Source organism: Trachypithecus francoisi, unplaced genomic scaffold (assembly GCF_009764315.1).
Source record: "Trachypithecus francoisi isolate TF-2019V2 unplaced genomic scaffold, Tfra_2.0 Lachesis_group3, whole genome shotgun sequence".
Classification (NCBI taxonomy): Eukaryota; Metazoa; Chordata; class Mammalia; order Primates; family Cercopithecidae; genus Trachypithecus; species Trachypithecus francoisi.
In genome coordinates, this window is record NW_022681468.1 from 112,090,464 (window position 1) to 112,114,780 (window position 24,317).

General features: G+C 37.6%; 1 protein-coding gene across 8 annotated transcripts in view; it reads left to right on the forward strand.

The window, feature by feature from the left end:
• The window catches only part of SCAPER (S-phase cyclin A associated protein in the ER), a 589,310-nt gene that overhangs the window by 107,515 nt on the left and 457,478 nt on the right, over positions 1–24,317 (forward strand). For all 8 annotated transcript variants that reach the window (XM_033189309.1, XM_033189313.1, XM_033189315.1 and 5 more), the window contains exons 6-8: positions 5,653–5,753; positions 9,954–10,070; positions 14,864–15,024. In XM_033189309.1, coding sequence (XP_033045200.1) covers positions 5,653–5,753; positions 9,954–10,070; positions 14,864–15,024 — 379 coding nt within the window. The remainder of the gene's footprint in view (positions 1–5,652; positions 5,754–9,953; positions 10,071–14,863; positions 15,025–24,317) is intronic.

Genomic DNA, 24,317 nt, shown 5'->3' on the forward strand with positions numbered 1-24,317 from the left:
AGTCTATTTTAAGCTGGTAACACCTTGACTTCCCTTGCATTCAAGAAGTCACCCCTTTTATGTCTCTTCCTCCCGCATTATAAATAGTATTGATGTCACCATTTATAATTATTTATAGTGTCCATTAACATAATTTAAATTTAGTTATAAATATTTTTAATACTTTTATCTCTTATCTTTTATAATAGTATTATAATTGATATGCCCACCACTGTTATAGTCATAAAATGTTCTTTTATTCTTTATATATTTTGTTTTCCAGTGAATTTCTTACTTATGCTTTCATGTTGGTGTTTAGTTTATTTTTATTTCAATGTGAACAACCTTTTTAGCTTTTCTCATAAATCTGGTATAGTAGTCATTAACTCCCTCAGCTTTTTTTGGTCTTTGAAAGTCTTTATCACTAATTTATTTTTGAAGGACAGATTTTCTGGGTATATTTTTTTGGTTGACACTTTCTTTTTTGTTCAGTACTTTGAATTTATCATTTCAGCCTTTATGGGTTGCAAAGTTTCTGCTAAAAATCTACTGATAGTGTTATGGGGGCCCCTGTGTGTGTAATAAGTAACTTTTGTTTTACTGCTTTCATAATTCTGTCTTTGCCTTTAACTTTTGACAATTTGATTATAATGTGTCTCATTGTAGATATCTCTGGATTCATCTAGTTTGTTACTTGGGCTTTCTGGATTTTGATTTCTAGTTCAGGTTTGGGAAGTTTTCAACCATCATTACTTTGAATAAGCCTTCTGTCACTTTCTCTTCTTCTTTTCTAATTCCAATAATGCATATTTAGTTCTGCTTGATGCTACTCTGTAAGTCCCTTTAGCTTTCTTTACTCTGTTTCATTTTTTCCTTTTGTTTCTCATCTTAAATGATTTCTGATGACCTGTCTTAGAGTTCCTGATCATTCTTCTGCTTAATCTAGTCTGCCCTTTAACCCCTATATTAAAATTTTCAGTTGAGTATTATATTCTTCAGCTATATGATTTCTGTTTGGTACTTTTTGTATTTTCTGTCTCTTGGCAGAAATTTTTAGCTAGTTTTATGCATTACTCCTTCAGACCTTGATGAACTTCTTTATGACTGTTCTTTTGAGTTCTCTATGTGATAAGTCACATATTGGCAGTTAATTAGGATCAGTTTCTGGAGGTTTATCTTACTCTTTTATTTGGAACTTATATACTTATTTCTTCGTTTTCTTTGACCCTTAGTGTTTGTTTCTGTGCATTAGGTAAGGCAACTGCCTTTCCTAGTCTTGTCATACTGGCCTTGGGTAGGAGATGGGTCTTACCTGTCAGTTCAGCTAATTATTCTAGGTGCCTCTCAAACCTTTGTGCTGATCTAAACTGCAGTCTTTGTTCTTAGTGGCCCCCAGATTAGGGTATGCCAAGTCCTGTTAGTATCCTGAGACAAGCAAGTTAGAAACCCATCTCAAGATCCAGCTGGAAAATTTGGGGTATTAAATGTGTGTTCCAGTTTCTCATTTCTCAGGGAGAAGCTAGGAGCTGGAGTTTTTCTCTCATTTTGTTTAAGCTGGGGAGAGGATCTGCAGTGATGCCATATTCTTGTTTGGACTGCACAGTCTTTTGACCCATTGCTTTGTACTTTGTTGCTCCCAGGGGCCTGGCAGATGCCTAATCTATCTTCTCTTGGAGATAGGCAGGTTAACTGGAGACTTGGCTTTATCTCTGGAGCATGCCAGCAGGTGAAGTTATGGATAGTCCCCACATGCATATTTATGGTCCCAGAAGACTGCTAATTTCCTGCAATTTCAGTTCCCAGATGGAGGCTAAGTAATGGCTTGATCTACAGGTAGCAGCTGGAGAAGTCAGGACTTTAGGTATGTAGTCAGTCTCCTTTAGGGAGAAACTGGGAGTCAGGAGTTTTTGCTTTTTAGCTCAGTGCTGACCTTGGGAGGCTATCTGCTGGAACTCTGTTTAAAAAACAGCTCTTTGCTCTTTGTAATTTAGGGAGATTCACAAATGCAGAGCCTCAACTCCCAGGGCTAGGTGATTTAGGAGCCAGTCCTTTGGGTGGGAGCTATAAAATTTGGGGCATGCCATGTACATGCAAACTCCTTCCAGGGAAAATCTGCAGACCTAGTTTTATTGCTGGAGCAAGGCTGGGGGTGGGGGAGGGGATGAAGAAGAGAGGCGGTAGGAGGTACCCATAAGCCCCTTGAGGCTTCTGGAGGTCTATTGTTTACCTGCTCCACTGGCTTCCAGATGCAGGCTAGTTTTAAGCCCAGACCCTCAGGCTGCAGCTGGAAAAGTATGCAGACAAACCCTTTCTGTGGAGAAACTGGGGGCTAGTAGTTTTGGCCCGTTTTCTCTTTCCTGTGCCCAGGGAGGTAGCTGCTGGAAGGGCTCACACACCCGTTGAAAATCACCTCTTTATTCTCTGTGATCCCCGGAGACTCAGAATACTGAGTCCCTTCTGCTGTCAGCTAGGTGATTTGGGTATCTAAAATTCTCTGTTTGGAATCATAGAAGTTGGGATGCTATTTGTGAAGTTGGACCACATACAGTGGGAGAACTGGGATTCCTTTTGTACAATGAAAGTTTACACAAAAAGTATTAATTCTTAGAAAAACAATAAAAACGGACATAAGAAATTGAAAACCTATGTCACTTTGTAAATATTAACTGAGTTTATAATTAAAAATACCCATCCCCCAAATAATTCCCAACTTTAGTGATTTTTCCAGTGAATTCTTCTAAACATTGAAGTTAAAAATAATGTTAGTTAAGCAATATTTTTTACAAATACAGACATAAAAATTATCAACAAAATAATAGCAAGCCAAATGTAGCAGTACATGAAAAGGTCTATAACATCATGACCCAGTGGGATTTAGTACAGGAAGGTAAGAGTGGTTGAGCATGTGAAAATCAATAAACATAATAGAATATATTAATAGAATGAATGGAAAAAGATCACAGATTATCTCAGTTGGTAGAGAAAAGGCATTTGACAAAAGCCAGTACCATTTCATGACAAAAACATTCAATAGGGAAATTTCTTAATCTGATAAAGAGTATCTATGAAAAATCCACAGTTAATGTCATGCTTAATGGTGAAAGACTGAAAGCTTTCCCATCTAAGATCAGGAACAAGACAGTGATGTCTTTTTTGCCACTTACACTCAATATTGTACGAAAGGTTCTAGGCAGGGCAATTAGACAAGAAAACATAATAGAAAACATCTAGATGGAAAGGAAGAAGTAAAACTGTACTTACAGATGACATGATTCTATATATAAAGAACCCTAAAAGACACCTGCCCCCCAATTATTAGAGCTAATAAACAAGTTTAGCAAAATTACAGGATACAAGATGGACACTCAAAAATCAGTTGTATTTTTATACACTGGGAGTAAACAATCCAAAAACGAAATTAAGAGAGCAGTTACATTAAAACAACATCAAAAACAATAAAATATTTAGGCATAAATTTAAAGTAGTATAAGATGTACACACAAACTATAAAATATAATTGAAAGAAACTATGAAAAATCATTGTAAGAAATAAGAGAAACCTAATTAAAGGAAAAGATATTCAAAATTCATGAACAGAAGACTTCATAGTGTTAAGATGGCTGTATTTCCCAAAGTGATACCCAGATTCAATGCAATACCTATGAACATTCCAATTGCTCCCTTCCCCCTTTTTGGCAGAAATGAACAAGTGGATCTTAAATTCATACGGGGATGCAAGTATATAGGATAGCCAAAATAGTCTCGAAAAAGAACAAAGTTTGAGGACCTAGACCCCCTGAATTTAAAACTTAGTACAAAACCACAATAATCAAATTCTGTGATACTGGCAGTAGGATAGATATATGGATCAATGAAATAGATTTTAAATCCTTGGAATAAATTCATACATCTGTGTATGAATTTGATTTTTGACATGAGTGCCAGAACCATTTGATGGGGGAAAGAGTAGTATTTTCAACAATGGTGTTAGGACACCTGGATATCTGTATGCAACAAACGAATTTGGATTTTTACCTCATACTGTATACAAAAATTAACTGAATACAGTTTAAAGCCTAAATGTAAGAACTGAAAATATAACACTCTTTGAAGAAAACATACACATCTTTGTGACCTCGGACTATGACACCCAAAGCCAGAGAAAAAATAAATTGAGCTTTATCAAAATTAAAAACTTTTCTGTGTCAAAAGATACTATCAAATGGAAAAATTACCCACATAATGGGACAAGATGTTTGTCAACCATATGGTTGATGAAGGTCTAATATCCAGAATGTATAAAGAACTTTACAGCTCAACAATAAAAAGGACAAATAACTCAGTAAAAAAGGGCAAAGGAGTTGAATAGACATTTCTTTTAAGATATACAAATGTCGTCTGGGTGCAGTGGCTCTCACACCTGTAATCTCAGCACTTTGGGAGGCTGAAGCAGGTGGATCACGAGATCAGGAGATCGAGACCATCCTGGCTAACACAGTGAAACCCCGTCTCTACTAAAAATACAAAAAATTAGCCAGGCGTGGTGGCATGTGCCTGTAATCCCAGCTACTAAAAATACAAAAAATTAGCCAGGCGTGGTGGCATGTGCCTGTAATCCCAGCTACTTGGGAGGCTGAGGCAGGAGAATCGCTTGAACCTGGGAGGTGGAGGTTGCAGGGAGCCGAGATGCTGAGAGAGCGCGCCACTGCATTCCAGCCTGAGTGACAGAGCAAGACTCTGTCTCAAAAAAAAAAAAAAGGTAAACAAATGTCTAATGTACATGAAAAGAGGCACAAAGTTATTAGTCATCAGAGAAATGCACATAACTCCCAATGATAGCACTTCACATTCAGGATGACTAGAATAAAAAAGTCAGAAAGCAGCAAGTTTTGGCAAGGATGTGAAGAATATGGAACTCTCATAAATTGCTGCTGGGAATGTAAAATGATGCAGCAGCTGTGGAAAAAAGTTTGGTAGTTAAGAGTTATCATATGACTCAGCAAGTCCACTTCTAGGTATATAGCCAAGAGAATTGAAAACATGTTCACAGAAAAACCTGGATACAAATTTTTATAACAGCAGTTTTCATAATAAACAAAAAGTAGTAACAACCCAAATATTAACTGATAAATGAATAAACAAATATACTATATTCATGCAGTCATTCAGCCATAAAAAGAAATGAAGTACTGATATATGCTACCAGATGGTCGAACCTTGAAAAACATTGCTAATTTTTAATATTATTATTATTCTTTAAAGATGGCATCTTATTATCTTGCCCAGGCTGGTCTTGAACCTCTGGGCTTAAGTGATTCTCCTGCCTCAGCCTCTGGAGTGACTGGGACGGCAAGTGTGCAGCTGGATTTATGTTTAGTGTACTTTTCTGTATATTAAAATTCATAATAAAAAGGTTGAAAGGATGGCTATTGGGGGAGGTTTTGAGAAGGAACATGAATATCGTTTCTTGGTCTTTAGACTTTCAACCTGTTACATTTCTTATTATCTTACCAAACAGAATGAAAAAAAAAACCTATATCAGTAACTTATGCAGCTTTTTCATTGAACAGTATAATGTAAAAACTACTAATTCTTAAGTTCACTCTTTTTTTTCTTTAAAGTTTTTAGTCTCAGAGTGGAATTTAATGTTTTTTTTTTGTTCGTTTCTTTTAGGAGGTGCTAATGATGCTGGATAACTATGTAAGAGATTTCAAAGCATTGATTGACTGGATTCAGCTTCAGGAAAAGCTAGAGAAGACAGATGCTCAAAGCAGGTAATGAACTCTCTGGTCTCAATATTCCTATCATCCAGCAGTTTCAGTAGCAATCATTGAAACTGACAATAAAGTTAACCTCATATTGACTTGAAACTTGTAAAAATCTAAAAGGTGCTGCATTTCTCATTCAATTAAATAACAAATATTTATTGGATATTTATCAGCGGGTATTAATTGGGTATTATCACTTTATTCAGTACAGAGATTTCTTGAATGTGGCACATTTACTACTCATGGAATCTATAGCCTGAGTGTGATAAAAATAGAACTTAGTACAAAAGACTATTATGGTTCTTCAGAGAAGGACAAATGTATTTTGGAGGATAGATCAGGGAAGATTTCAGGAGGATGCCGAAGTGTTTCAAGGATGGGATAGATTTTACCAGCTGGTTGGCCATTTCAGTGAAGGGAATAAATTTAAACAGCTGTGTAAGTGTAGGGCATGTGCGAAGTCAAAGTAGTAAGGAAAGATACAGTATTTCTTCTTAATGTATTAGGCAATGAGGAAAATTGATGATTTTTGATTAGGGGAATAATACGGGATCAAAGCTCCTTTAGAAAGATTCATTTGGAATCACCACATAGTATCTGAGTGCTGTGTGCCAAGCTCTGTGACTGTTGTGGTCAAGAGGACAGATGCAGTCCCTGCCCTCATGAAGTATGTAGTACATGCTATGGCCTGAATGTGCCTTCCCAAAATTCATATGTTGAAATTTAATCACCAATGTGATAGTATTAAGAGGTGGGGGCTTTAGGAGGTAGTTAAGTCGGGAAGGTGGAGTCCTCATGAATGGGATTAATGACATATAAAAGAAGTGGGAGCTGTTACCCCTCCACCATGTGAGGGCACAGCTAAAAGATGATCTTTATAAGGAACAGGGTTCGTATCAGACATTGAATCTGCTGGCACCTTGATTTTGTACTTCCCAGCATCCAGAACTATGAGAAACAAATTTCTTATTGTTGTTTATAAATTACCCAGTCATAAGGTATTTTGTTGTAGCAGCCTGGATGGACTAAATGCATTTCTAATAGGAAAGACTGATGTTAAGTAAGTATAAATGTGCCAAGTGTCATCAAGAAGAAACACAGCTTTCTCTATGACTATGAGAAAAAGCACCCTTAACCAGTTTGCTAAGTCCAGCCAGGAAGGCTTCCCTGAGGAGGTGACATTTAAATTGAGACAGAATTATTAAATAGGAGTTAGTTAGACAAAGAGAAAAGAGTAATTCGAGATAATGCTAACAGCATGTGTGATGTCTTTGAAGTGGAAGGGAGCACAGTGTAATCAAGGAATTTAGTAGGGCAGGAGTTTAAAGAACAAGGGGAGAGTAGCATGAGATGAGCCTAGAGAGCTAGGCTAGGACCACATTGTGTAGAGCTCTGTAGAAATAATAAGGGATTTAGATTTGACTTTGAGCCAATAAAGGGTTTTAAAGTAGGGAATTGACATATCAGATTTATGTTTTTAAAAGATCATTTTGGCTGCCATGTGGGAAGGTTGAGATACAGCAATGTAGTTTAGAGACGATGGCTATTTAGATTAAGGTAGTAACAGTAAGGAGTATTAGATACTCCAGAGATAGATAACCAGTTGGACTTAGTATTATTTTGGTTATGTACAAAGGCAAAAGAGCAGTTCAGTTTAGACATCTAAGTAATTCCTAAACTCTGGTAAACTTGCTAAGTCACATGGAGCTACAAGGCTGCTTTTTTTTTTTTCCCTCCCCCAGAGTGAATAGGCCTATCCTGCCTCTTTGCCTTGGATTTAATCTTGGTTCAATCTTAGTGGGTGAAACTATCCAGTAAAAAAGGCATCTTTTGTCTCATACTAATGTGTCAACCCTACAGTAGGCAGGCAGAACGAGTAGGGTAAAGGAATTCCAAGACAGAAATCCAGAAGGGCTGGATTCCTGGGAAACCAAATCTAGGGAAACTAAGATAGGTTGATCCTTTTAACATTTTTGTTTCTCACAGTAAAATTTTTGATAGTTTTTTAGTGCCTACTTCATCCACAGTCCCTGGGTGGGTCAGGCGTAAATGTCTTTGTTTATAAACTAAGCAATTTTACCCTTACCCTTGGTAATAGGTGATTGGATCTTGGGTTTCATTCTTTCACTGGGTTGAGCCAAGCTAAGAGATCATCATGCTGATTTGGGACTTATGGTTATATTGTCGCTTGTGACAACAAGCAGAGTAAAACAGGTTGGGGAAAAAAAAGGGCATAGATTTACAGAGAGAAACAGAAATTATGTGGACCTTGAGAGCCTATACGGGCTCTAATCCTCGCTAGCCCTGATTCTACTCTCCCCCAACTTTTGGATGTCTTTGACCTTGTACAGTTTATATCCTTACAATAAATCTTTATTTGCTTTTTCTTTTCATTTTTTAAATTTAACTTGATTGAGTTTGTTTGTTGTATCCAAAGAAGGTCTATAATGTAATCAACAATGCATTAAAAAAATAGATTCTTTTTGTGCCTACAAAATTCGATTACCTATTAGTGGCTGTGTTGAGGATTGTATTGGGAAAGATACATAAGCCAAACCTAAGCTTAACAGAGTGGTTACCATTCCTCTCTTGGCACTGTGGTTCAAAAATATACCTGAGGCATCCTTTTTTTTTTTTTCCCTTGGAGACAGAGTCTTACTCTGTAACCCAGGCTGGAGTGCAGTGGTGCCATCTTGGCTCACTGCAACCTCCACCTTCCACTTTTAAGCCTCAGCTTCCCAAGTAGCTGGGATTACAGGCACCTGCCACCACACCCAGCTAATTTTTGTATTTTTAGTAGACACAGGGTTTCACCATGTTGGCTAGGCTGGGCTCGAACTCCTGACCTCGAGTGATCTGTCCTCCTTGGCCTCCCAAAGTTCTGGGATTACAGGAATGGGCCACCATGCCCGGCTGAAGAATCCCTTTTACTTTTGCCAGTTCTCAGCATTTCTCTTCGTTGCCTCATGAGACAGCATCTATATATGGAAAGCAGTCTTAAAATGCTCTATAGATGGCATTATCCATCTTGCATTCTTCAAATCATGCATCAAAATTTATTTTGGCTACTTGAGATTTAAATGTAAAACCTGTAGTTGTATATGTTTAAAGAAAAAAATATAGATAAATATTTATATATTTGTTTTGCAAATGAGGACTTTGTAAGACAAAGGCAGACTACAAAGAAAAATATTGATACACTGATTAAATAGGAAGAAAACAAATGTTTCCAAATACAGAGGAAAAATTAAAGGCAAAATAGTTGTATCACCAATGCCAATGGATTTGTAGCCATAAGAGTAGTAGTAAACTATTTCAAATTAATCAGAAAACGGTGCCAATCCCAGTGGAAAAAATGAGGGAAAGATACCAACATGTGAATCCCAAATGAAGAAATTCAGATGGTTGGTTAAAAAGTTCAGTTTCACTAGTAATGATAGTAAACATATAATTTAAAACACAAAGACAATGAAATACCATTTGCCAGTGAAATTTTTAAAAGCAGATATCAACAGTTGGCAAGATTGAAAGGAAATGGAGAGTAAGACACAGGGATACCCATGGGAGTTATGGGGATCTGATTGAGGGCATGTTATGCATCCTGTAACCCATTGGTTGTGGGGCCAATGAAGGAGGAGTAGACGTTAAGTTACATGTCTTAGCTTTCCCAGCAAAGAGCAGTGAAATCTTTCTTAGCTTTCCCAGCAAAGAGAAGTGAAATCCTACTCTCATGAGTGATTAAGAGGTAGAGGAAGGACATTTTATATTTTCCTACTCTTCCTTTAACCCTTACCATATTCTTTCTCTTGATACGTGTTTCACAAACTCTCCAGGACATCAGAGACAAGTAGATTGAAGTAGTATCATTGCCTTTTAAATATTTTTTTAGCTGGGCATGTGGAAGCTTATAAATCATAAGTAATGTATCTCGTATCCCTGTAACTTCATGACCTTTTTGAGGTAATTGGAGTAGTGTTGCTGTGCTGCAGTCGATAGAAAATCCTGAACCATTTATCAACTATGATTTCTCACTGGTAGTATGATAACTTTCTGGTAATCAATGCTCTAGGGGAAAATTTGCACATGTTGTGATTTTTTTTGTTGTTGAAAAGTAGGATTATTTTTTCACCCACTAACAACTAAGAGAAAAGATTGTTTCTCCCTTTTCTCTGTTAATTTAATCTAGTTTATATATTGAATTGGCAGACCAACATCACTGGCATGGGAAGTAAAGAAGATGTCTCCGGGACGCCATGTGATTCCAAGTCCATCAACAGATAGAATAAATGTAACATCAAATGCTCGACGAAGCTTAAATTTTGGGTGAGATGAACGAAGAAAAAACTACTAAGACTTGCATTACAGTAAATTATTTTCTTAGTTATAGTATTATGATTCTGATATTCTATTACAAAAATATCCATGTATACGCAGAATACTGTATACAGGTTCTGACACTTAGGAGGGGAACACTGTGTGTTGGTTAGCAATCCCAGGGGAGGATTCTAAACATCTCATCAATTTCTGCTAAGGTTCCTAGATCTGATGGAAGATTTTGCATAAGCCCAGTTGCCAGAGGAGGAGTTTGGTGAGTCATACGCTGACTTGCACGAGTCAGGTAAAGCAACGTTGTTACTCATAGATAGGCAGCAAGAATCAACAGAAGCCTAGGATCCATGGCAAGATAGTCCCCCGGGACTCAGGAAAGCTAACTAGGGGAATGGAGTTTCATTTGTATGAGCTCCATTTATTACCACAGCCAAAAGACCCCAAAAGCACCCTGCTCTGGATTTTATACACCGATGTCACTTAGGTTACTGAGTGCAAGGATTGTAGGACGTCCTCTTCTACAGGGATAACGACAAAGCCTGAGTTGTTGTGGTCAGTTCTTTCTTATTTCAAGATGTTGCATTCTTGGTACATTTTTTTCTGAAAATTGCAAGCCAGAGAGGGAAAAGCTGGGTTTACCAAGGGACCTGTCTCCCTGCATTGTGGATATGTTTGAAATTGTCTAAATAAAAAGTAAAAACACCTGTAATCCCAGCACTTTGGGAAGCCCAGGTTGGGGGATCACTTGAGGTCAGGAGTTTGAGACCAGCCTGGCAAAAATGGCGAAACCCCATCTCCACTAAAAATATAAAAATTAGCCGGTGTCATGGCACGTGCCTGTAATCCCAGCTGTTTGGGGGCAGGGGCGTGGAGGCTGCAGTGAGCCAAGATCACACCACTGCACTCCAGCCTGGGCAACAGAGTGAGACTCCATCTCAAAAACAAAACAAAAAATATCCAGGAGATTATAGTTTAGCTTCTAGGACATGTAATATATTCAATCATAAATAGTAATTCAAAGATTAAAACTCACATATTTCATGCCAAATATTTTATAATATGAATTAACAATTTCCTTTGCAATAGATCTATATATTAATATATGTCATACATTGTGTTATTGTCATACAAATTACATTATTTATATATTACAAGCTCAACACAGTTTAAAAATTACTGTTTTATGCCGTTATCTCTTAATCAGATAGGAGAAGACAAGAGTTACAAAGAAAAACTACATTTATATTGTTTTTTGTGGTTACCTGTATGGTTTTCTTTTCTAGTCCTTTACTGGAGTCTTCATTTCTTCATATGGATTCGAGTTACTATCTATTGTCCTTTTGTTTGAGCCTGGACTCCCTTTAGTATTTCTTGTTGGGCAGGTCTGTTAGTAACAGATTTTCTCAGTGTCTGTCTTAATTTATCTTTCAGTTTTTGAAGGGTAGTTTTGTAGTATGTAGAATTCTTGGTTAACAATCCTTTCTTTCAGCACTTTATGTTTCCTTACTGCCTTCTGGCTGCTATAGTTTCTTATGAGAAATCAGCTGTTATTGAGAATCCTTCAATGTGATCCATCACTTCTCCCTTGATTCTTTCAAGATTGTCTTTGGCTTTTGATCCTCTGACTATGATATATCTAAGTGTGGCTTTCTGAGATTATCATACTTGGAGTGTGTTGAGTCTCTTGGATATGTATTTAATGTTTTAAATCCAATTTGGGGAGTTTTTGCCCATTATTCCTTTAAATGTTTTTTTTCCTGCCCCTTTCTCTCTCATCTCTCCTTTGAAAATTCCACTATACACTTGTTTGTACTCTTGATGCTATCCCATTAGGTCTTTGAGAATCTGTTCCTTTTTCTTTTTCTTCTTGTTTTTTTTTTTTTGAGATGTAGTCTCACTCTGTTGCCCAGGCTGGAGTAGAGTGACGTGATCTTGGCTCACTGAAACGTCCACTTCTTGAGTTCAAACGATTCTCGTGCCTCAGCCTCCTGAGTAGCTGGAATTGTAGGCGCATGCCACCATGCCCAGCTAATTTTTGTGTATTTAGTAGAGACAGGGTTTTGCCATGTTGGCTAGGCTAGGCTGGTCTCGAATTCCTGGCCTCAAGTGATCCATCCTTCTTGGGCTCCCAACGTGCTGGGATTACAGGTACAAGCTACTGCGCCTGGCCACTTTGATGTTCTTTAAATGTAGTTAATAGTTGATTTCAAGTCTTTGTGTAGTAAGTCCAGTGTCTGGGCTTCCTGTTGCTGCTCTTCTTGTGAATGGGCCAGACTTTCCTGTTTATTGGCACATCTTCTGATTTTTTTTTTTTTTGGTAGAAAAGTAAGCATTTTAAATGATAAAATGTGACAGCTTTGGAGATCAGATAGTTACCCTCTCCAGGATTGTAACTGTGACTGTTGTTGTTACTGTTAGTTTAGTGCTACATTTAACTCATTCTGTGACATCTGTTCACTTTGTTTCATGGGTACGTACAGTATGAGTGTACGTTGATGTATGTTGCATGCAACTATTCAGCAGTATGTTTTGTCAGCATCAGCTAATGATTTGACAGAGGTTTCCTTAAATACCTTGAGCCAATAAATCTCTTAGTTCTCACCTAGTTCTGTGTGTCTATTGGGACATACTTTGAATGCTCTGGCAGTTTGTAACTCTGCCTTTGCTTGTCAGTTCCTCCTTTCTTAGATTCTCAAGGCCAGTCATAGGTGAGAGATTAGGGTCCTCTCAAGTATTTTGTAGATAATGCACACATCCTGCATATGTGTGTGGCCTTGATTTTCAGGAATTTGCTAGAACTTTTCAAAGTCCCCCATGGATGTCTCATTCTTGAGCTTTTCCTTTTAAGTTTTTTGGTCAGCTCTTTGTTTGCCTCAAATGGTATTTCAACCTCTAGTAGTTGTATTATTTTAAACAATTGTCACATTTGTTTTGCACAAACAAAAAAATTGTTTTTAAGACTAAGTTGTTTTGGACTCTACTCCTTTAGAGTGAATGTTAACATCTGATGTTTAATGGAAGGGTTGGTAAGTAGTTTGCTTGATGTTTTCTTTTCTCTGTTAAAACCTGACCTTTCTTGACTGCTTTTTATCTCCTAACTTCATGTCACAGTTAATAGCTTTCACCTCTTGTACTGCTCAACCTTGGATACAGTTTTATTGTTTTTGCAGTGTCTTATACTTTTAATGTCTATTTTTTTGTACTTACACTAGGACCTTCTTTCAGGCAAGATTACTGCTGTGTCTCTCTATTCTAAGTGCCTAGCACTGTATGGCACTTAGTAAAAGCTGATGAAGTGTTTATTTAATAGAATCTAACTTTTGCTTTCAAGTTCCTTTGTTAAGTTATTAGATAGTATTGCCTTTAAAGGTTATGGGCTTTGGGACCATTTAATAGTTGAACCAAAGTGGAGTAGGGAAAAGATATGCAAATGAAAACAAATATTTATATATTCAAGCACCATTTTAAGGATACTTGCCCTGTAATGCATTTCACTGGTGTGTGGTTCAGAGTACTGTATAGTTTATGGTTTATTTTAACCCTCAAAGCCATTAATTCATGTGTGGTAAAAGTTCTTATATTGATCTCCACGTAACTGTGTCATTGGGTTAATTCAGTCTTCATTATCATTGTAGAACATACTGTGTCTTTCAGCTTGAGGAACAATTTTGGCTTGTAGGCTACATTTTGTACATCTACTCACTTCTGCTCCTGCTGGTTGAGTTATATATTTACTTCAAATGTGTTGTTAGTTACCAAACTTGGCTTATGTGAATTGTTTTCATTATTTTAACTCATAATTTAAATATTAAGTAGGCCTTTAAAATATGAGTGTAAAAAGAGTCATTGTTGTTGTGAAAACTAAGATAAATTTTTGGAAACTTTGATAAAGGGAACTGCTAAAGTTGCTGTCAAATAAGGAGTAGACAGGACAACTATAAAAATTTGGGGAAAATATTATTAAGGTTAAGGAGAATTGTGCATTAAATTATGTAATAGACATCACTGAATTTTCACTCCACTTTAAAGGAACCAAATTTAGATGTTGTCAGTGAGGCATCAGGCTTGTGGATCATGTAAGAAAGGTACACCAAGAAAAAGCCTATTTTAGTAGTGTCTTTATCAAGATTGACAAATAAATGCATATTTATATCTTTTTCTTCTTTTTTTTGGAGTCTCACTCTGTCTCCCAGGCTGCAGTGCAGTGGCATAATCTTGGCTCACTACAACCTCCGCCTCCTGGTCTCAAGCAATTCTCATGCCTCAGTCTCTTGAGTAGCTGGGGTTACAAGTGCACACCACCGCGCCCAGCTAATTTTTGTATTTTTAATAGAGACCGGATTTCACCACGTTGGCCAGGCTAGTTTTGAACTCTTGGCCTCAAGTGATCCACCTGCCTTGGCCTCCCAGGATGCTGGGACTACAGGCGTGAGTCACTGCACCTGGCCAATATTTGTATTATTAAAACACATAAGTGAAAATAAAAACTTTAAGGTACTGATGCATAATTTTTTAAAAGCTTCCTCATTTAAGTGAATTTTTCTTTTAAACAGCGAGGGCTTTTATCCTTATTCTTTTCTGTTTATTCCCATATGTTATACTATATAAAATTAATGAAGTATTAGATCAAGATAAATGTATAAATATAGTTACCTTAAATTGCCATGGCAGATTATTATTCTATAAATGTGGATATTCATATAGATAATTTAAATTTTAAATACCTTTAGCATTCAGAAGTTTTTCTTTTTATTTAATTTATTAAATGTGTTTACTTTTCTCCATAGAGGTTCAACTGGCACAGTGCCAGCTCCTCGTCTGGCTCCCACAGGTGTCAGTTGGGCTGACAAGGTAAAGGCTCATCATACAGGCTCTACTGCTTCTTCAGACATAACACCCGCCCAGTCTTGCCCACCAATGACAGTGCAGAAGGCCTCACGTAAAAATGGCAAGTGACTTTGAATTAGCCATTTTGTGTAGCAAATAGGTGAATATATAGAGATATTTATTTTGTTTAAAATTGGTCCTATTTATCTTTTTGTACAACATATGTGATGTTAATTTACCATAATTAACACATAAAATTATCTTAAAAGCTGAGCAAAACTACTTTTCAGCACTATAGATAGCTTATGGAGATCATTCTAGTTTGCCATGTGTAAACTTTAAGGAGAATGAGGTATTTTGTTTATTCCTTATAAGATCCTTTAGAATTCTTTTGACTTCAGTTAGGAATAAAAAAGGATAGTTTAGTCTAGGCAGAATTCACTTTTAAGTAGCGTGTTACTGCTTCAGCTGTTTAATACTTGATTGCTATTTTGTACTGCAAAATAATATTCTGTGTTTATCTTTGCTCACACATCCATTTTCTATACCATCAGAATAATTAAGGAATACAAATAATTAGAAGAGGGATTATTATGAGGGCCCACCTGGAAAAATTTTATCCCATAATAATATTTATTTATTTATTTTTTATTATTATACTTTAAGTTCTAGGGTACATGTGCACAACATGCAGGTTTATTACATATGTATACATGTGCCATGTTGGTGTGCTGCACCCATTAACTCGTCATTTACATTAGGTATATCTCCTAATGTTATCCCTCCCCTATCCCCCCTCCCCACAATAGGCCCTGGTGTGTGATGTTCCCCTTCCTGTGTCCAAGTGATGTCATTGTTCAGTTCCCACCTATGAGTGAGAACATGCGGTGTTTGGTCTTCTGTTCTTGCGATAGTTTGCTGAGAATGATGGTTTCCAGCTGCATCCATGTCCCTACAAAGGACTCAAACTCATCCTTTTTTATGGCTGCATGGTATTCCATGGTGTATATGTGCCACATTTTCTCAATCCAGTCTGTCACTGATGGACATTTGGGTTGATTCCAAGTTCCTGCCACTGTGAATAGTGCCACAATAAACATACGTGTGCTTGTGTCTTTATAGCAGCATGATTTATAATCCTTTGGGTATATACCCAGTAATGGGATTGCTGGGTCAAATGGTATTTCTAGTTCTAGATCCTTGAGGAATTGCCACACTGTCTTCCACAATGGTTAAAGTAGTTTACAGTTCCATAACAGTGTAAAAGTGTTCCTGTTTCTCCACACCCTCTCCAGCACTTGTTGTTTCCTGACTTTTTAATGATCACCATTCTAACTGGTGTGAGATGGTATCTCACTGTGGTTTTGATTTGCATTTCTCTGATGGTGAGTGATGATGAACATTTTTTCATGTGTCTGTTGGCTGTATGAATATCTTCTTTTGAGAAGTGTTCATTCATATCCTTTGCCCACTTTTTGATGGGGTTGTTTGTTTTTTTCTTGTAAATTTGTTTGAGTTCTTCATAGGTTCTGGATATTAGCCCTTTGTCAGATGAGTAGATTACAAAATATCCCATAATAATTATATAGATGTTTTATGTAAACATCTTTTGAAGTCCCGAGTGGATTTTTATACATCCATAGAGGCTGGGATTTTAGAATGATAATAGGTAATAATGAGTTTTGTTTCATGAATTCAAGAGAACTTCAGACACTGCTTTCTGTTTTCTTCAGTAGAAGATGCCATTGGAGCCTTTTGGTTCAGAAAGAAATGTTTTATTGCACATAACAAAAGACATTGCTGTCTCTGTGTTACGGACGTGTTTTGTGTTTTTTCATTTTTTTCTCAGTAAGTTGTGTTGGCTTGCTTCAATATATTGCCCCTCTTTTCTTCATACTGACTTAGTAGTAGATAATTGACTGTAGGCAAGTGTTCTCTTAGGAAAATATAGGAAAATATACAATCAGAAAACTCAGTTTCTGGATCTTGAAAGATTCTAAGAGAAATGTTGTAAAAATCAAAATTGCAAAAAACTTAAAGGAATCATGATATTAATACATATCACAGTTTTGTTTAAAGCAGTCCACTTCAGATTATTCATGAGTAACTCACCTAGTTGAGATGAAATAATAGATCTTGATTATATCTATACTAAAGGTAACTCTTATTAATGTATTGGGAAATTTTGTTTTGGACCAGTTTTGTCTTCTATTTTGGGGTTTCAGTGCAGTGTTATACACAGCGAGTTATGCCATTCTGTGGGAAAAGCAACCTATTTTTCTTCTGCTCTCATGGCACAGCAATCAACACAGAAGACTTCTGTGACCTCTGATCACCATGAAGTATGTGGGGATTTCTCCCCACCAACAACCAGTCAGTTCTGCAACAGACACTAGCTGGTTGTCCTCGAATTCAATTTAATTCTGACACTGTCAAGCTGTAGATAGTGTCAGGTCCCACAGGTTGAGGGCTCAACCCCACAAGACTGCCTTCCACTTCTGATGCCAGTAACAAGCCCCAGGTTATTTTCCCTGTGCTCTGACCAGCTAGCTATAAATCAGGATTCCGACTACCTACTTCTTGGATTTGATTAATTTGCTAGAGTGGCTCAAAGAAGTCAGGGAAACACATTTACCAGTTTATTTTAAAGAAGATATTACTAAGGATACAGATGAAGAGATGCATAGGGCAAGCTAAATGGAAAGGGAAGAAGAGCTTCCACGCACACAACCCTCTAGGAACCTTCAGGTGTTCAGCTATCCAAACATTCCCTGACCCTGTTTTTAAAAAAGTTTTTTTATAGAAACTTCATTATCTAGGCATGATTGATTAAACCATTGGCAAGCAACCTAAACTTCAGCTCCTTTCCTTTCTCCCTCCCTGAAGGCTGAGGAGTTTGGGGCTGAAAGTCCCAGTGTTCTTGTAATGCCTTGTTTTTTCCAGTGACCAGCTCCCATCCTAAAGCCACATAAGGGCTGCCAGCCACTAGTCAACTCATTAGCATGCAAAAAGACACATCACTTTGGGAATTCCAAAGATTTTAGGAGTTGCCTGCCAGGAGACTGAGATGAAGACCAAATATATATTTTGTGATATCACAGGTGTATACTTCAAGTAATGTATAATAACAGTAGCTATAGAACTGAAGTTTGTAATTTTTGTGTTATAAAAAATAATTCTAGTTAAAGATGATAGAGTGACCACATGCATTTAATGTTCTCTTCCCCAAATCCAGCTAAAATGGTATAAAATGATTTAGAAATTGGACTTAAGGAAAAAGAGACAGGAGAAGAGACGATATGAACAAGTTTTTGGAAGTTAGTAAGGAGAAAGATAGTGGTAACTGACAAACATACTGAGTGAGCTAGCTGAATCTGGTGCTAAAAAGAGGAGGCACAACTGAATACTCCTAATATCTATTTCTATGTAGCAATCCCAAAACTTAGCTACTTAAAACAGTTACCATTTTATTTCCACATAATTGTTTGAGTCAGAAATCTGAGCAGTGCTCAGTGGAGTGGCTCTTTTCTTCTCCACATGGTGTCAGCTATGACAATTGAGCTGAAACTAAAGTATCCAACATGATATCATCACATGATTGAAGTCTTGATACTGGCTTTGGCTAAGAAACCCAAGTTCTTCTTACAGCCTCTTTCTCTTTACATGATCTCTCATTATTCAGTGATCTCTCTTGGGCTTCTTTAAATGTCATCTGGCTTCCAACAAGGAGGAATGAAAGCTACAAGGCTTGTAAGTCCTCAGTTGGGAAGTTATAGGACATCACTTATCATATTCAGTTGAACATGTGAAGTCACAGGGCCAACCAGAGATTCAAGGGGACGGTGAATAGTCTCTACCACTCGACAGTGGGAGTGGCATGTAAGCACTGGGATGGGAGAAACTGATGGCATCCATCTTTGTAAACAATCTACCAGAGCCCACAATCTAACTTTAGATTGCCAAAGTCTCCCAAGACTGCCAGTGACTCACTCAATTATAGTATCAGCCTTGAAGACCTATATCTCATGATCTATATCAGAGTTGAAAGTGTTCCTTGAGTGTGAATTTTCTTAATCTGGAAGCTTGGAAGTTCAATGGGAGAAGAGGGTTGGAGGAAGAAGCGAGGATGAAAGGCCTCTGTATTACCTTTATATCTGAATTTCCTGTGGGTGTACTTTAAAATCATTTTTTTTTTTGGAGTTTTACAATTATTTGACCTTTTTTTTTTAAAGCATCACTCACAATCTTAACACTGTGTATTAAAGATTATAGAGCCTCCAGCTAAAATTTTTTTTTTTTTTGGTCTGGCAAGATGATAGAGAACAAGCAGATCACCCAAGTCCCTTCCCAAAGGAGAGTGTGATCTGCTTATTCACTGTCATGTTGTGAGACAAAAAAATCCCAATCATTTGTTCTCCATCTCCCTTTGGGAGGACTTGGGTGACCTTTGGTTTGGTTTGAGATTTTATTAAGTTTGATGTGTTTTAATTTGTCCTTATTCCTTTTGGGGTCTCAAATGAAAACCTAGGGTGTTTGCCAAGACCACTGCATTCCTGAATTTAAAATTTTTTCCTCAGCACTATACATTTGCTACAATATCAGCTTAGCTCATTAGCTTCCCAGCTGCTGCTTTTGCTAGGTTTTTTGGAGTCTTGCCCTGTATATGCAAAGTTTTTTTTAGCAGTTGTCAGACTTCTTAAGGAGAGATTAAATGAAGATTTTTTTGATTCAGTACCCTGCAGTACTTTCCCACCCCCTCTAAGACTTTTTCCCCTGAAGTTCCAGTTGCTTTAGATTCTCTGAATTCTAATATCTGTTTCAGTTGGTTGGGAATGCTGGTTTCTGCCAGGACTCACTTCCCCTGCACCCGGAATTCCAGGTGTTTTAGGAGAAAATGCTATGGTGAATGTGGATCTGATCTCGTTGTCCTTCTCTCTTCTCAGGAATTGTACTTCCTTTAAACTTGCCACATTGGCTGCTTTTCAATGCTGTTTAATTTTTTATAGTTGTTTTTGGCAGGAAAAGGGCAAATTTTAACACAAGCTCCTTTGCCATGGCTATAACTGTAAGTCCAAATATATAATCAAGCACATATGGAACATTTACCAAAATGAAACATGCTGGGTCATTAGACATGTCTTAACAAATTTCAGGTGATTTAAATGATTCTGTTTGTTACTGAACACAGTGGGATTAAATTAAAAATCAATTACAAAGAATATAGTTATATAATTCTCAAATTTTTGGAATTTTGGAATTGTGCTTTTAGATAACTCATCGAGTTAGAGATGATATCACAGTGAAAATTAGAAAAAGTGAATTGAAGTGAACATTTAAAAACTTGTGAGATTAAGGTAAAGCTAGCCTTTGAGGAAAATTTCTAGCCTCAATTGTACACACTGGGAAAGAAGAAAAGCTAAAATTCATTCTTTGTTCATCTCATGAAGTTAGAAAAGAAAAGCAAGTTAAACCCAAAGAATATAGAACAAAATAAACTATGTAGGTGAGAAGAGAGAAAATAAAAGAAGCCAAAAAGTCTTTCTTTTAAATAGACCAGTAGAATTAACAGACCTCTAGTTATATATTACTGCACTTGATCTTAGCCAAAAGACTAAGAAGTGATTGTTATACAGTATTGATCAAGAACAAGAAGACACCAGGAGTAATACCAGGAATGAAATAGAGGATATTGCTAGAGATACCACAAATATGAAAAAGATAAGAGGATTTTTATGACCAGTATTATACACTAAATTTGGAATTACAAAAGGATTGACATTCCTTGAAAAACACAAGTTAAAATTTGCATTGTAAGAAATCTAAAAACTTGGAGAGAACTTAGAAGTGTTTTTAAAAAGTGTGAGTTTGTAACTAAAAATTTTTTCGTGAAGAACATTCCAGGTCAAGATGGCTTCACATGTTACTTCTTCCAAACTTTTAAGGTAAAAATAACATGAATCTTATAGAAACTCTTCCTGAGGATAAAAAAGAGCACCATGTTTTAATGTTGCAAGCGTAACCTTAGTATCAAAATCTAACAAGGAAATTAAAACATTATCTCTTGAACATTGATGTAAATATTTTAAACAAAATATTATTGAATTAAATACAGTGATAAAAATAATATTTCACAGTAATATTGGGATTATTCCAGGTGCACATCAGTTACTGGTTATATTGACTTGAATTTAGTATAACGTTCTTAATGACATTTGTAAAATTTTAAAAACTGTACAAGTGTAAAAATTATGAAATGAAATGCAATTTTTAGTTTTGTGTACTCTGTCCTAACCTTCTAATTATTTAAAAGTTCTCTGACAGTTTAATTGCATGATTTGCTGTTCTTATCATTCTTGATTATGGGAATACTTCTTAACTATAGTTTGCACTGAAGGTTTATTAAAAATATAATTTGTCTATAACTAATTTCTCAGTTTCAAAGAGACCATTCCTAGTTTGATATACTCCCCTCTTGACTGCTTTAAATATTATTTCAATTAAAAAAAATTATATGATAGTGTTTGTGTTGGCAATTTTATTGGTTAAAGGATTAGGTCCAATTTTAAGCAGTATTTCTTTCTATAAGGAAGCTTTCAAATAAGGGTGTTTTTCTTTCCTTTAAAAAGTAAAATGTGGGGGGTGGAGCAAGATGGCCGAATAGGAACAGCTCCAGTCTCCAACTCCCAGCGCGAGTGACACAGAAGACCGGTGATTTCTGCATTTTCAACTGAGGTACTGGGGTCATCTCACTTGGGAGTGCCGGACAATCGGTGCTGGTCAGCTGCTGCAGCCCGACCAGCGAGAGCTGAAGCAGGGCGAGGCATCGCCTCACCTGGGAAGTGCAAGGGGGAAGGGAATCCCTTTTCCTAGCCAGGGGAACTGAGACACACAACACCTGGAAAATTGGGTAATTCCCACCCCAATACTGCACTTTAAGCAAACGGGCACACCAGGAGATTATACCCACACCTGGCCAGGAGGGTCCCACGGCCACGGAGCCTCCCTCATTGCTAGCACAGCAGTCTGCGATCTAACCGCAAGGCAGCAGCGAGGCTGGGGGAGGGCCACCCGCCATTGCTGAGGCGTAAGTAGGTAAACAAAGCCGCTGGGAAGCTCGAACTGGGTGGAGCTCACAGCAGCTCAAGGAAACCTGCCTGTCTCTGTAGACTCCACCTCTGGGGACAGGGCACAGCTAAACAACAACAACAAAAAAAGCAGCAGAGGCCTGTGCAGACGCAAACGACTCTGTCTGACAGCTTTGAAGAGAGCAGTGGATCTCCCAACACGGAGGTTGAGATCTGAAAACGGACAGACTGCCTGCTCAAGTGGGTCCCTGACCCCTGAGTAGCCTAACTGGGAGACATCCCCCACTAGGGGCAGTCTGACACCCCACACCTCACAAGGTGGAGTACACCCCTGAGAGGAAGCTTCCAAAGTAAGAATCAGACAGGTACACTCGCTGTTCAGCAATATTCTATCTTCTGCAACCTCTGCTGCTGATACCCAGGCAAACAGGGTCTGGAGTGGACCTCAAGCAATCTCCAGCAGACCTACAGCTGAGGGTCCTGACTCTTAGAAGGAAAACTATCAAACAGGAAGAACACCTATACCAAAACCCCATCAGTATGTCACCATCATCAAAGACCAGAGACAGATAAAACCACAAAGATGGGGAAAAAGCAGGGCAGAAAAGCTGGAAATTCAAAAAATAAGAGCACAGCTCATCGCCAGCAACGGATCAAAGCCGGTCAGAGAATGACTTTGGCGAGATGAGAGAAGAAGGCTTCAGTCCATCAAACTTCTCAGAGCTAAAGGAGGAATTACGTACCCAGCGCAAAGAAACTAAAAATCTTGAAAAAAGAGTGGAAGAATTGATAGCTAGACTAATTAATGCAGAGAAGGTCATAAATGAAATGACAGAGATGAAAACCATGACACGAGAAATACGTGACAAATGCACAAGCTTCAGTAACCGACTCGATCAACAGGAGGAAAGAGCATCAGCGATTGAGGATCAAATGAATGAAATGAAGCGAGAAGAGAAACCAAAAGAAAAAAGAAGAAAAAGGAATGAACAAAGCCTGCAAGAAGTATGGGATTATGTAAAAAGACCAAATCTACGTCTGATTGGGGTGCCTGAAAGTGAGGGGGAAAATGGAACCAAGTTGGAAATCACTCTTCAAGATATCATCCAGGAGAACTTCCCCAACCTAGTAGGGCAGGCCAACATTCAAATTCAGGAAATACAGAGAACACCACAAAGATACTCCTCGAGAAGAGCAACTCCAAGACACATAATTGCCAGATTCACCAAAGTTGAAATGAAGGAAAAAATCTTAAGGGCAGCCAGAGAGAAAGGTCGGGTTACCCACAAAGGGAAGCCCAGACTAACAGCAGACCTCTCGGCAGAAACTCTACAAGCCAGAAGAGAGTGGGGGCCAATATTCAACATTCTTAAAGAAAAGAATTTTCAACCCAGAATTTCATATCCAGCCAAACTAAGTTTCGTCAGTGAAGGAGAAAGAAAATCCTTTACAGATAAGCAAATGCTTAGAGATTTTGTCACCCAGGCCTGCCTTACAAGAGACCCTGAAGGAAGCCCCAAACATGGAAAGGAACAACCGGTACCAGCCATTGCAAAAACATGCCAAAATGTAAAGACCATCGAGGCTAGGAAGAAACTGCATCAACTAACGAGCAAAATAACCAGTTAATATCATAATGGCAGGATCAAGTTCACACATAACAATATTAACCTTAAATGTAAATGGACTAAATGCTCCAATTAAAAGACACAGACTGGCAAACTGGATAAAGAGTCAAGACCCATCAGTCTGCTGTATTCAGGAGACCCATCTCACATGCAGAGACATACATAGGCTCAAAATAAAGGGATGGAGGAAGATCTACCAAGCAAATGGAGAACAAAAAAACAGGGGTTGCAATCCTAGTCTTTGATAAAATAGACTTTAAACCATCAAAGATCAAAAGAGACAAAGAAGGCCACTACATAATGGTAAAGGGATCAATTCAACAGGAAGAGCTAACTATCCTAAATATATATGCACCCAATACAGGAGCACCCAGATTCATAAAGCAAGTCCTTAGAGACTTACAAAGAGACTTAGACTCCCATACAATAATAATGGGAGACTTCAACACTCCACTGTCAACATTAGACAGATCAACGAGACAGAAAGTTAACAAGGATATCCAGGAATTGAACTCATCTCTGCACCAAGCGGACCTAATACACATCTATAGAACTCTCCACCCCAAATCAACAGAATATACATTCTTCTCAGCACCACATCGCACTTATTCCAAAACTGACCACATAATTGGAAGTAAAGCACTCCTTAGCAAATGTAAAAGAACAGAAATTACAACAAACTGTCTCTCAGACCACAGTGC